Source organism: Gallus gallus, chromosome 3, assembly GCF_016699485.2.
Source record: "Gallus gallus isolate bGalGal1 chromosome 3, bGalGal1.mat.broiler.GRCg7b, whole genome shotgun sequence".
NCBI lineage: Eukaryota > Metazoa > Chordata > Aves > Galliformes > Phasianidae > Gallus > Gallus gallus.
In genome coordinates, this window is record NC_052534.1 from 62,159,515 (window position 1) to 62,172,993 (window position 13,479).

The 13,479-nt window shown below is 36.3% G+C and overlaps 1 protein-coding gene across 2 annotated transcripts in view; it reads left to right on the forward strand.

The window, feature by feature from the left end:
* The window catches only part of MAN1A1 (mannosidase alpha class 1A member 1), a 144,775-nt gene that overhangs the window by 25,448 nt on the left and 105,848 nt on the right, over positions 1-13,479 (forward strand). For both annotated transcript variants that reach the window (XM_419762.8, XM_040698627.2), the window contains exon 2: positions 7,789-7,885. In XM_419762.8, the coding sequence (XP_419762.6) occupies positions 7,789-7,885 (97 nt within the window). The remainder of the gene's footprint in view (positions 1-7,788; positions 7,886-13,479) is intronic.

The window sequence follows — 13,479 nt, forward strand, 5'->3', positions numbered from 1 at the left end:
AAGCGCGGTGCAGCTTCTGTCCCTTGGTTAACAAATGATGCCCACAGCAGCATAAGATGAATATTAGCGGGATAGTTTAATACGCTGCTAAAGAGGCTTACAAGCTACTGTGAGGAGTAGAAAATACAAGAATAGAAGCTTATCTGTAACTTAATATAACACATGTGGGAATAATACTTAGCATTTCTGTCAGGCTTTCCATATGAGAATTTTGAAGTGCTTTACAGTACAAGTGATGAATTAATCCTCAGAATAGTTGAATAGTTGAATAGTTCTTAATGTTTTTATTTTCCCTATTAGTTTCTTTTTTATATACAGAACTTGGAATTTTTGGGGGGGGGAGGGGGGAGAGGGGCAATACATTATTTAGTGGGATTCTGAAAGGCAGGAATTTGCTCATATATCCCTTTAATACAGAATCATGTAAAACATTTCATGATACAATGTGCATTTTTAATATTAATAGAGAATCCTGTAAATTGGTTTGGCTAGCCTTGCTGTATTGACATCATTGCATCTCTAGGTATTTCTACCCACAGACTGCTCTGTGTCCTATGCTGTGGATGGTGTTTTCAGAAGTACTTCTGAGACTGAATGGTTAAGTATTTCTGAGTTCTTAGTCTTTCATTCCCGTGAGAAGGCAAATGAAGACACAGCTTAGACAGTAAGCACCTAAATGTTCCCAAAATCTCTAACCACTTATCACCAGAAAACAGTAGCTGGGGGTCCTTGACACCATTCCATTAGCTAATACAGCAGCTTCCTTTGGGGTTTACTTGGCTGGGGGCAAATTCTATCACAAAGTTCTCAGAGGAGCTCCGTCTGAACGTGCTTCTGAGTGTGCATGTCATCTACCTGCTAAGGAGGAATGGTCTGGTCCCTCTTGGGCAATGACTGTTAAATGAACAGTGAGAGCACATAGCTTGCATTTAACATTGAGGAAGTGGCACTAGAGAATGAGGTTATAAACACCCGAAATCTGTCAAGCTCCTGATTTGCAATAATCTTCCTGCTGACAAGTAAGAAGTGGCTATATACGTATATGAAGTTTCATAGTGACAGGATTTATTTTACATGTCTTGAAGTAGAAAAACAAAATTCTGTTGCCAGTAGAGCAAGGGAGTATGTTATCATTTGTCTTGTTTTATCAGTTTCAGGGAAAGGTATAAACAGTACCCAGTGAGATTAACTTTCCTTGGATATTTGAGATTTTTTTTTTTTTTTTGCTACCTTGTTACTCCCTCTTCTTCCAGAAACTATAAAATGAAGAGTTTAGAATAAAAAAACTTTTGGTTAGAAAAGTGCTAATTTTTAATCTCAAATTAAACTCTAAAGATGATACTACTTACAAAAAAAATGGATCTGAATATAAACTGATTTGTTGATTTCTGTATCTAGTTTTCTCTTGGTCTTCAATCAGGAAGCTGAGATTTAAAACAACAACAACAAAAAACACCCAGACATATATCACTCCTTGGACATATCTACATGTCTACACTGATAAGATTGACTACAAGTAATTAGCGAAGAAGTAATGACAGCAGAGCACCCTACATCTTTACCTAGAAATCTGATCAGGAACAAGTCTAAGCAGGGCAAAAAGCTGTAATTATAGAGATGAGTTTCTTTAAAATCTGTGTGTGTGTGTGTGCTTTAGTTTTCTGAGGAAATTCAAGGCAGTTAATAATAACAGATACACTTCCAGATGGAAGAGACTTTGGAACATATTACAGTTACCTGTGAAACTGCAAGAAAAGATTGAAATAAAGAGTTTGAAGTACTATCGAAGTAGTAATATGACAAATTATGACAAAAATTAAAATGGATATGCTCTGAAACAGGAGAAACTTCCAAATGATTTCACAGTGCAGTTCCTAATATTAGAAAAAGCATTATGTATTGGAATATACAAAACAATCCTTTTGCTTCTTGTTTTTAAAATGTAGGTTGTTCAAGACAAGGTCAATAAACTCAGCAAATAGCCTGTATTTCTTTAGAGATCTACTAGTATGCTAATTGCCATTACAAAGATGGTGAAGCATGGACGTAATATTTCCACTAATTTCCAAGAAGACAGGCAGTGTTGCCAAAGATTACTCACTATGATTAACAGTGAATTCCATCAAAGCGTATGAAAAAGAGCTCATGTATGCAGCATGATTTTATGAGAACTGATTGTGAGTCGGCTTAAGGAGTTCATACAATTTTCCACAGAGAAATCCTGATTGGTGACCTTGTAATACCTTCAAAGGTACTGTTATGCTTACTAATAACAATTTTTGGAATGCTTGTGAAGTTTTTCAGCTGTATTGCAATTTGGCTACTACTTGAGGACTCTGAGAACAATTGAAAATTGGTCTTTTTCTGAGCCTTATTAAGGTGCAGTAGGTTAACAATAATGGACATGAAACGAAAGCAAGGCTTCCCAAAACTTGAGGTTTTGCCACTGGTTAATGTAATATTGTCTTCACACATTGAGGATGCCACATGAGGTTTGTTGAGTTGGGTTTAGCAACCAAACATCGCACGGCTGCCTGGGAGGAGGGAGCAGGAAGAACAAAAATGAGAAAGCTGATGGGTTGAGGTAAAAATGATTCATTAGGGAAAGGAAGGGAGATGGGCTGGGGATGAGAGATGCAAAAGTTACTTGTTACTATCTACAAGCTGACCTGAGTAGTCTTAGGTGCTGTGGAGTCTTGCTTCAGCCAGTCTAGGTCAGCTATCTCATCTGTGTCCCCTCCCAGTCCCATGCCCACCCTGAGCCTACTTGTGACAGGCAGGGGAGTAGAGGCAGGACTGGGAAAAAGAGAAAGCCTTGATGCTGTGCATTCACAACTCCACAGTAGACAAAACACTGCTGTGCTATCAGCATTTTAGCCACAAACTCAAAACAGCACCGTGCTATGAGTAATGTTGGATGCCAGACCTAATACAGACATCACCCATGTGAATTGACTTGTATAGGAGGAAAGTTTAAGTGGAACGTGTCTAGCCATTGCTTACTAATTCTAGGGACTTCCATCATTTCCCTTACTGATGCTGTGAAAGAATTAAGAAGCTTTAGTTACAGCAACAGGAAGGAGAAAAGCTTCAGGGAAACTAGACTGAATGAACATATCTCTGCTTAGGAACAATTTAAAAGGTGAGAGGAAAAAAAAAACATTCAAAACATTCAGTGTATACTGAAGATTTTTTTTAATCTAACAACAAAGGTTTGATAGAGTAGACAAGCAAGCTATTATGTGTTTTTTTGTTGTTTATTTGTATGGTTTTTTTTATAAAGACTTTTTCCTGTTAGAGTTTCTCAAGGGTCTTATTCTGTTGGATGTCCAGTACCATTATAGTCTTCTGCTTCCCTCTCTTGGGAAGTGTTGGCATGGTTTAAATGACTCTGTTGAAGGTCAGCATGGTGCTATTTCATGTTGTGAGAATGCTTTTTCTTTAATATTGCGGTTCTAAAAGGTGCTTGAATTATTTTCCTGGCATCTTCTCTGACATCTCCATAGCTTGCATCTTAACTGCTGAAAATAGATCTTACTGTGTTCTTACTTTCATTCCACATAGTGCTGCAGTAGTTTGCATCTAAATACCATTACTGTGCTGATTCAGCATCACTCATTTTCTAGCAGTGTTTCATGCCTGAGCTCTTGGGTACTCCTGTGTGAGTAGAAATCTATTTTGCACATTTCAAGTGGCTTATATGTCCTTGGACATTATGTTGCAGTGTTTTGGAAGATGGCAGTAGCTAAAATAAAAACAAACGGGAATTTGTAATCAATGATCATAATTCTTTGTTTGGGCAGCATTCTAGCTGCTGCTATAAAGGTCTTTGTTTCTGCTTCGGGAGAACAAACCTGTTAGGTTTTTGTGTTGTTTTGTTCTGTGTTTTTATGGCTGGTTGTTTTGTTGTGGGTTTTGTTTTGTCTTGTTAATTATGTTCTTTTGGTCTAGAAGAATTGTAAAATTATCTTTCTTTAGCTCTAAAGGAAGCATTTTGGGGGAAAAAATACACAGAACCTTTCACATATAGTGTCACACTCACTTTTTTTCTTCCAAATCTTTGCTGATACCAATTGTAATGGTGTAATAGCACACTTAGGTATTCTCCAATAAAAATGAGATGATCTTTCAGTATTTTCTAACATTCTAAGTAAAAATTCTTGCATCATTTTGTTCTGAAGATGTAAAAGCAGCCTACTAAAGAGAGGGATGCTACATAGCCAAGCACTCATCTGCAGCTGCTTCTTCTGAATGGCCTATGGTATAGCTCAGAATGGAATCTTGCAAATGTAGACTTAGGGTTTTTCAGTGAGCTGTCAGGCTTATCTAGATTTTTAGGTTCAATGAACATGTCTTAGCAAAGCTAGAAGAACTGAGGAAAATACATCCATGCAAATGTAATTCTGCCTACTGACATACTGGAGGATTAATAAGGAATTATTTGAAAGCACTCAAGTGAAATCATTTCATTAGTTACACTGTAGGGAAGTTTGAGAATACCTGGAATCATCTGGCCAAGATCTGTGATGTTCTTCATCATTAGGAACTTCTTGTTACATAGATTCTCTCAGTAAAGGTGAGATTTATTTAAAATTTCAAGTGCTCAACAGCACTTATTCAAGGAGTCGGAAGAAGGGCCTTGATGACAGGAAAAAAAAATAAACAAAAAGTCTGGAGATGCTGCTTTGGGGATGTCTCATGCAAACAGAAAGGTGAAGACTGCAAGGATAGTTGAATTTCTCCAAACAATTGTTAAAATTTATTTCTAAGCTTCTAGTACTACAAGTCTGACCTAAGCAAAGGCTTAATTATCTTTGGCTTGGATCTATGTAAATTGCTACACAGTATTTTAGAACTTTTTCATTCTTAAGTAGAAAATTATGCTATTAAAAGATAGGAGATTCTTGTTTGTAGGAATCTTGATGGGTGAAAGCATATAAAGCCCTTCTGATATACCAAATTCTAGAAACTGAGTCTGATTGCTGAGTTAGAAGCACAAACTGTGACTCTGTGGTCCCACTGTGCTAAGGGCTGTTGGTGGTGGTGGTTCGTATGTTTTCAGGACTACTGTTTATCTGTGTGCTCTCTGTACAGTAACACTGAGTCCCGGTAACTTTTTGCTACATAGGCACATGCTTGTGTCTGGTTGCTAGTGGTTCCATTTGTGTCTAGTACACTGAGTAGTTACCTTCTGCAAAATGGGAGGACTTTCAGAAATAAGAGTGTTTCAATAAAACCTAATAATAAATATTGTTAGAAGGTAGGGTCTACTGTGTGGGTTGGCTTGCAATGTTACTGTCTGTGATTGGACTGGATGATCTTAGTAGTCTTTTCTAACCTTTGTGATTTTATGGTTGACCAACAGCAAACAGCTTCTATAAAGAGCACGCATTTGCATTTACAGTGCAATATGATCAAAATGTAAATCAGTTGGAAAAGCTGAAGGCAATGGAGGGAACGTAATGTCATGCACTTTGTGAGTGTTCTGGCTGATCTAGGTTTGGAGCTGCTCCTGTCTTTCCTGCTTGGTTACTCTGATACTCTTGGAGGTGGGACAGGACAACAATTATTTTCAAAACAAAAATTTGCAAAAGTTTCTGATCCCTGAACTGATATGGTGTGGTGATGGGTAACCACCACCTCTTCTGCAAGAGAAGGAACGGGGGTGTGCTAGGATTAAAATGAGGGAAAAGATCCCTGACTTGTGCAGTCTTAATTTTGTTACAATTAGAATCTTCAGTCACTTTCAGATCATTTAATTACAAATTTGATATAAATAAATATACCATTCCTTGTGGTGTGGTGTTCCTAGATTAAACAAACTAAAAGAACTCCAATGTGATTTTATGAGAAACTAAACTTTGACAAAGCATAGAAAATGTTAGGTTCAGGGCAGATCAGGATTTAGCTTGCTGAAATCTTTGAGAATTTGTTTTCTAATATATAAAGCTGAGCATGCAGGACTTGCACATGACTACAGAGCAGAATAAATCTTCCTTGTATAATGTGTAAAATTACTGGAAAAATTAATTTGTAAATTAGAGGATAGCCACATGCCTCCCTTTTACCAGGAACTGGGATTGCCACACAGACATAAAGCCTGTGATGTGGCTGCCTGTTGCCAGATCTGTGCTGGGACAAAATGCCTGGTCCAGAGGGAAGCTGAGTGAGGGACGTAGCTCCTGCCAGCTCGTGCGCCCGTGCCACCTACAGACATTCCCGCACAGCCTCTTACTGCCTTTCAGCTGAGCTCTGACACCAGGCACACTTTCCGGTTGAAAATGCTCATATAGTAAATGTTGACTCCAATTTTTGCATTTGTGAACTTGACCCTGTAGATGCTCCACGGCAAATTAGCATTCCTGAATTCTCCTGCGGGACAGATGCACTTTTATACTTCTATAAATAGCAAGGAATTATTTTTTTTTTTCCCCACAGGCATAGCAGTACTCTAGAAAATCTGTTGTCATTTATTATGGTCTGGCCTAATGTGGGTTTTTAATTGACATGATTTCTCTATGTAATTTGAGCAACGGAAAGAGGAAGAAAGAAAACTGAGGATTACTATTATCAGTGTGTCCTAAGGCTGTTGCTTTTAAATGTAGGATTATAACTGCTATTTAACAGAATTATATTTGGCATGCATGGCCTCAGGAAGAGGTCTGAAAGCAAGGACAGAGCAGTGCTGTCAGCTGACAGCCTGAAGCAGTATCTTTGAAAAGGTCTGAAACCATCACTTCTTGTCTGGAAGATGACCTCTGGCTTTCCTAGCTCAGTTCTGCTTTGTGAAAGCGGGGAGGAAGACGCTACATGGTGGCATAGTCTCTCCTGCTCTTAGATAAATTCAGGTTGCTGGTGTGATCCTTGAAGAAGAGTCTTCCTGAGCAGGAGTTAAAGATGATGCTGGCCAAGAGAGATGCTGTACCTGCTGGAGGACAGCTCCTGGCTGCATACACCAGCCATCTCCTAGCTTTGGGTTAGGTCTTGGTTGATCATGGTAGCAGAAAGTGATTAGTGCCCTGGAGTGGATCTGCTGCCAGTTTCTGACATGAATGTCTTCTGCTCTTATTGCAGAGCTCTGTTCTGTATTTCCTGAGGGAGTTTTCCAAAGCAATTTTTTGTGGTGCAACTCTGTATGGCAAACGTATCTTTATAGCCATGCTTAGTTGTAAAAGTTGTTGGTTGTTTGTGCAAAATGGTATATCAGAGTAGCTATGGAGGCATTCAGTAGCACTTATAGTCATAGAAGGCTATGTCATTGTAACCTTAAGACCTCGCCGAGATGTCTTGCCTGCCCCATTCTAGCTTCATTCTACTCACTAGCTGTGTTAAGTTTGCATCAAATAGTTTTATACAAGGAAGTCTCTGCCAGACTGAAAACTCCCATGAATTGCTCTTAATTTTGACCATAAAAAATTTCTACTCTAGAATAAAAAACAACAACAAAATATTTCCATCAGTTTAAGATATGTATGCTTAAGGGAAAAAAAGAAATCATACTTGAATTAATTTATAACAGTCATTCATTTATTAAATATTGTTTATTATAAGCATGCAAATATCAGTGACAGGTGGATCTGGCAGACATAGAGCACTTAAAGTAACTACACCACTGTCATCCAGAGGACAGTGCTATTGTGTAAAATATTTCACAGTTCTAATGCATAGAACATGAATTTAATGAAGCATTGAATTAAATATGTTTAATGTTGAGAAAATTCTCAAGTCAGTATTTGCTGTGGCTTCTTGCAAAATCAACATTATAATCCTGCTTTTGTTTCCCTACAGATGATGAAATATGCCTGGGATAATTATAAGCGTTATGCATGGGGATTAAATGAACTGAAGCCCATATCTAAGCAAGGACATTCAAGCAATTTATTTGGTGAGTAGAGTGTATTTTTGTGCTTAATGACGTTAGCATAAAGCAGTAAATCAGCTGAAAAGATTATAGGTGATAAACATGTGTTCTTTCTAGCCTTTGTGATGCAGTGTGGTGTTTCTTGCTTATGTTATGTATAGAAAATAACTATTAATGAATGCGATGCTATGACTTATAGATTCCTTTTTGAATGAGAATAAATTAAGCATACGTCATTTCTGCATGATAAAAAAGTAGTTCTGTTGCATTAACTACTGCTCTGCCTTAAAACTTTTCGTATAAACTGGAATTCACTGACACTAGAGTCCATAAGGATGAAACAAAAAAAATAAGATGGGACAGGTTCAAGAATGATCTTGTACAAGAAACCAGCATTATTACTAGATACTCTCTACAGCCATGAAGGTAGTTGAAACTCTTTGTGGCTCTCAGGAGTTTATTCCTAACACTTCAAGAAACTTGTTAATCTGTATTGGTCAGGCTCCTTTAGCAGACTGTTTTCCTTTCATGAATATAACCATTATTTGGACCTCTAAACGTCACACAGGAGATGTTTAAATAACACCCAAGTTGTTATCAGTCTAGAACAGATATGGGGCTGAATAGCTCCAGTAGGAAAAGCACACTGCGAAAACCCAGTGTAATGAGGCAAGACTTTTTACTGTACAAGTGGGAAAGAGGTTTGGATAAACAGAGATTGAAGGGCAGCAGCAGTCTGTGAAAGTGTGAGAAAGCAATCCTATGAATTATCATCTTTGGTTTTGCGAAAAAATGATCAGTCAAACTGTTTGACAGCAATCTTTGTATTCAAATAAATTCTGTTTTCCAAACAGAAAGCTGAAAAATGAGCTAATTTCTGTAGCTGAGAAAAAGTCAGTATATTATGTTGATTTTAACAGGAACTTATTTTGTCGACTGTGTGGAAAAGATAACTTCAAGTGGGAACAGTTCCTAAAACAGCTTAAATAGAGCACTTATCAAATTCTCAACTATATTTAGAAGTTGCTAAGAGACAGCAGTTGTGATTATGAAAATAATTGTGAAAATACAGCATCTACACTGATATTCCTGCACTCCTTGTCTACCCAAGATGACATCCAAAAAAGTTACTAGATAATGACTATACAGTTAACTATTGGATTTTAAATATTAACTGGTTGCTTGAAACCAAAGTAGTTTAGGCTTTTGTTTTCATGGGCAAAGCTAATTTTTTTTTATCATCTTCTTTCCGATCCCAGATTATTTTGCAGTTTAATATCAGATATGAATAACTGTTTAATGCAATCCTCTTTGCGTTAGTTTCTTGGAGGAAAACAGAATGGTACATAATGTCTTGAAAATTAAAATGTTTAGTCTAATTTAATTGGCATCAGAAGCAGTATAACATTTAAAGTGATTTGAGTTCGTAATGATGCCTCATGGATTTTCAGAAAAAGCAGTATGTATATTGAGTTGTGAAATTTTTAAGCAGAAGTGCTGCAGAGTCTGCGCAAGAGTAAGCCTTCAAGGCAGTGTTTTAGTGTGTAACAGGAAAGTGTTGGATTTGAAAATAAAATTACATTTAGAGGAATAAGAGCCAGAGTTATTTTAAGTACAGATCTCTTCCTCATCATGGCCTTCTAGAATAAGAACTTATTACTGAGGAATTTCCTTAAGAACGTCTCCACTCTTACTGATCTTGGTGGCAAATCAGAATAAGTATTTGTTCCCTTTCTGATGAATTGCTTTATGAAACACAGAATGAAGACCAGCGTATCCACAAGTCATTGTGTCTCATAAAGTACCATTTCCTGGGTCTGTATTCTCATTTTGATTCTTTTTTTTTTTTTCAGAAGCAAATTCTTGTTTCTGTAGTATTGTCTTCAAATCACTAAATCTGGTCTGTACCTTCATGTATGTATTCGACCAAGGGCTTTTCCATTTTCGTAAAGGAATAATAGGAATAAATACCTCAATGTGGGTATCAGCTGGTTCCAATGCTGTGGTTCACTGATGCTTAATGTTGTGTAGGCTACAAACAGCATAGTTCTGACTCAGAAGGGGAGAGAGAGCTATTTTCTAATGATTTTGCTTCTAAGCTTTTGGAGGTATAATGGAATGAGGAGGCATTTTGTAGATAATCATGGCTGTTGTCTTGAAGGCTCTGAAACATTAGAATAACATGAGTATTTAACAGGCATAATTGTACGTAGATGTTACTGTTAGTCAATACCATCATGAATTTGGCAACTTGTTTAATACAATGTGTTACTATTGTTAGACTAGGAGGAAGAGGAATATTGCCGGTGGGATCATGACAGGAGAAAGCTGGGTAGAAGCCCAGATAGTTCTGACCTCCAGGTCAGATCTTGATCTTGCTATTATTTTGTGAGTAGCATAAGAGGAGAATAGAGGGTGTATTCAATAAGCTTGAGGAAGTCTTCAGTCTGGAAAACATTCATATGAGAGGAAGCGAGTTGTGCTCCTAACTCAAAATAACGTATCTTTTAAGAAAAGGCTTAAACATATATTGAGCTGAAATATTTCTATTTCAAGATGAAGCCAAAGCCTCATACTTGCCTGTGACCATTGAAAGTCTTTTCAGGATATCCATGTAATGTTTTGTTTTCTTTTTAATTGCCACTTCAGCTTTTACCATGTTATCTTGGCAAGTAACTAACATTGCAGGTTTTTTTAATTGTTTACACAAACAACAAAGGATTTAGTTAAAATAATAATAAGGCAGAAATAAACTGACAGCAGTTGTTGTCTTGGTATTATTCATAATAGTTTAATTCCATGAAGTTCAGTGTACAACTGCTTCTAGACTGATCAAGTAATTCAGAATAAGTGAATGAGTTCTGTGCTTGCCTTATACACTGATACGTTTGCTACATGTACTAATGTCTCTTTATAAAATATAATTATTCTTCAAAAATTTTTATAAATTGTAATTATTTTCCATTGTAGAATGTAGCCCCTATACAAATGTTCATTTTATTAAAAAGCAACCAAATAAAATACTGAAGAATGAGTGGCAAAGTCGCAGTTGAATGATGAGCTATTCTTCACTAAGTGTCCTCTACTAATATTAAAACTAGTGAGCACTTCTGGTAGAGAGCCTTCTCTAAGAAAAAACCCTCAAGTTTCTGTACTTGAGCTTTACTAAAAAGTTTTCATAATTATCTGTAACTGTATTTCATGTACAGTATTCCAAGTTTACTAATATTCTAACTTGTGGGCATAGTATAATTAGTCTCTGCTAGTGAAAAGGTACCTTTTCTGGAGGAGTAGGAAGAAGGTAATAAGTATTCAAGCACTATCTGGCTTAGAACTGAATTTTGTAGTTTTCAGAGTATTGAGGTTCCAGAAGATTTTTAAAGCCTCCCAGTACTCATATTAAAAACTCCCATTCAGTGAGTACTAATGTATATTTTTGAACTGATATTTTATTAATATTGTCCAAGAAATTTCATTCTGCATTATTAAAATAATAGCTGAATTTAAATTGAAAAGCTTCCAGCATTTCCCATCCTCACTCATCTTGCTCATCTTCACTGTTGATGCTGGAGTCCTTGAAATTATGAAATTCAGTATGCAGTCTTAATTGTAGAAGTGAGCCTGACATCCTTCTCAAATTAATAGAAACTCGTTTAAAGAATAACATCATCAGATATGTGGATGAATGGCTCAGCCCATCTGTGAAAGGAGGTCATGCTTCACACCTACTGTTTTTGGGTTTTTTTGGTTTTTTTGTTTTTTTTTTTTTTTAAGACAGTCAGTACGAAGGCAAGGAAGTTTTTTACCTTTTCAGGTTTCCAAAAGCCTTTTTTGGGGCTGTTAATGGCCTTTTAAAGTACTCTTCCAGTGACATTGTGGCAATGGTCCCAAGTTACTTACTGTAGCCCTGGAAAAAATCAAGTGAACAGAGTGACAGTTCGGCAAGGATAACAAGTTACCCAAGGCAGTTAATGCAGTGGGAAACTTGCAGGCAATTCTGTGAACCCAGAGGGATTCCTTGAGAGATGATAATTGCACTTTAAAATAGCAAATGGGATATAGATACCTAGATTTGAACCAATACATAAGTGGCATGGGAGATATGAATCTAGTTATGCTCAAAATAGGTAGTAAAGATTGGAATTTTTTTGGTGTAATATATAGAGGTCCATTAAAAGTGACACTGATGGAGTGAATAAGGATTTGTTTCTTATAGAGAACACTGTCCTTTGTGTAGAGTTGAAATATCAAATCAAAAGGTGACATGTTCAAAACCAGCGAAAGAAGAGGGTTCACTACAAAATGTGTGGCTTAGCTGCATGAGCGCCAGAAGCATTGCAGATTCCAATTGCTTCCATGGAAAAATAGATGAGACAATGGACGAAAAATTCCAAGAGCAATTAAATAAACAACAGTGCTGGCTCTAGAATGCATAAACCTAGAAAATACTGGAGATTAAAGAGTATTCTAGAAATATTACTACATTGTTTCATGTTGCTCGCATGAGAAGCCAGATTTGTTAAAATATATGAAGGCTTTTTCTCCCCATTCTTGCCAGCTGGTAACAGTGGCTGAAATTTGAAGTATTGCTAGGGGATTGCCAGTATCTGAGTAAGTTTCATGTTCTGGCATGTTACATCTTAATCATGCCCAACACATCAAATTTCCTTTATTTAAGGGAAATCACTTCTTAAAAATCAAAGTCAGCTTTTGAAATGGTGCTTTAAGAAACCTACAAATCTAGTCAGAATGTTAATTTTGTGAAATCTATATGTATTTTTTTACACATTGGGAAAAATGTAATTCAAATTTTATTCTACACTGTGTATGTGTATACAGTTGGAAATAATTAGATGCTTCATTGATTTTTTTTTTCTTGTATTTAATGTTACAAAATATCCAGTCTTATTTCTCTTATCAAGGAAATTTAAAGTGCTCTTAATGTCTAGATTAATTTAAAAAAGCCGTGATATTATATTTCTATACTTTCGGCTGAAATTGTGAGTATAAATTGACAAATAGAAGGAAGAAAGCAGCAGAAAACATCTGCTTTGTCTGAGTTTCTTCAACTTACAATGAGGTGATGAAATGAATTTGCTTCAGTGGCTCTGAAAACAATGAAGTCTGAAAGATCAAGGTGGGGCTCAGTGCAAATTCAACATAGCTATGTATAGATTTTTTTCTTTTTCACAGTAGTACAAAGTAGCCATTAAAATAGTTATTCTGGTAGTAATAGAAGAAAATTATTCTTGCCCTTTACTTGTATATGCTGAATTTCCATCACATTTTAAATATATATATTTATTACATATTACATTATGTAATATATTTAATGTACATGTACAATATTACATACTAATTTTCACATTTCAACTCAGAAACACAAAAATGTCACTTCTTCTGGAAGAAAAAACAATGTTCTACTCATCTTCTATGTGTATGCAAGAACGAGAGGTTCTAGTTTATTATGCCTGTTGGTTAGTGAATTATTACAGGTGAGGAAGCAGACATATATAATGATAGGAGGTCTTTGAATGAACTTTATAGTTCATTCCATTCCTCCCAGTTCTGCTGTATGCTTTTCCTCAGTTTTCTTCCATTCCAAGTATTATACTGAG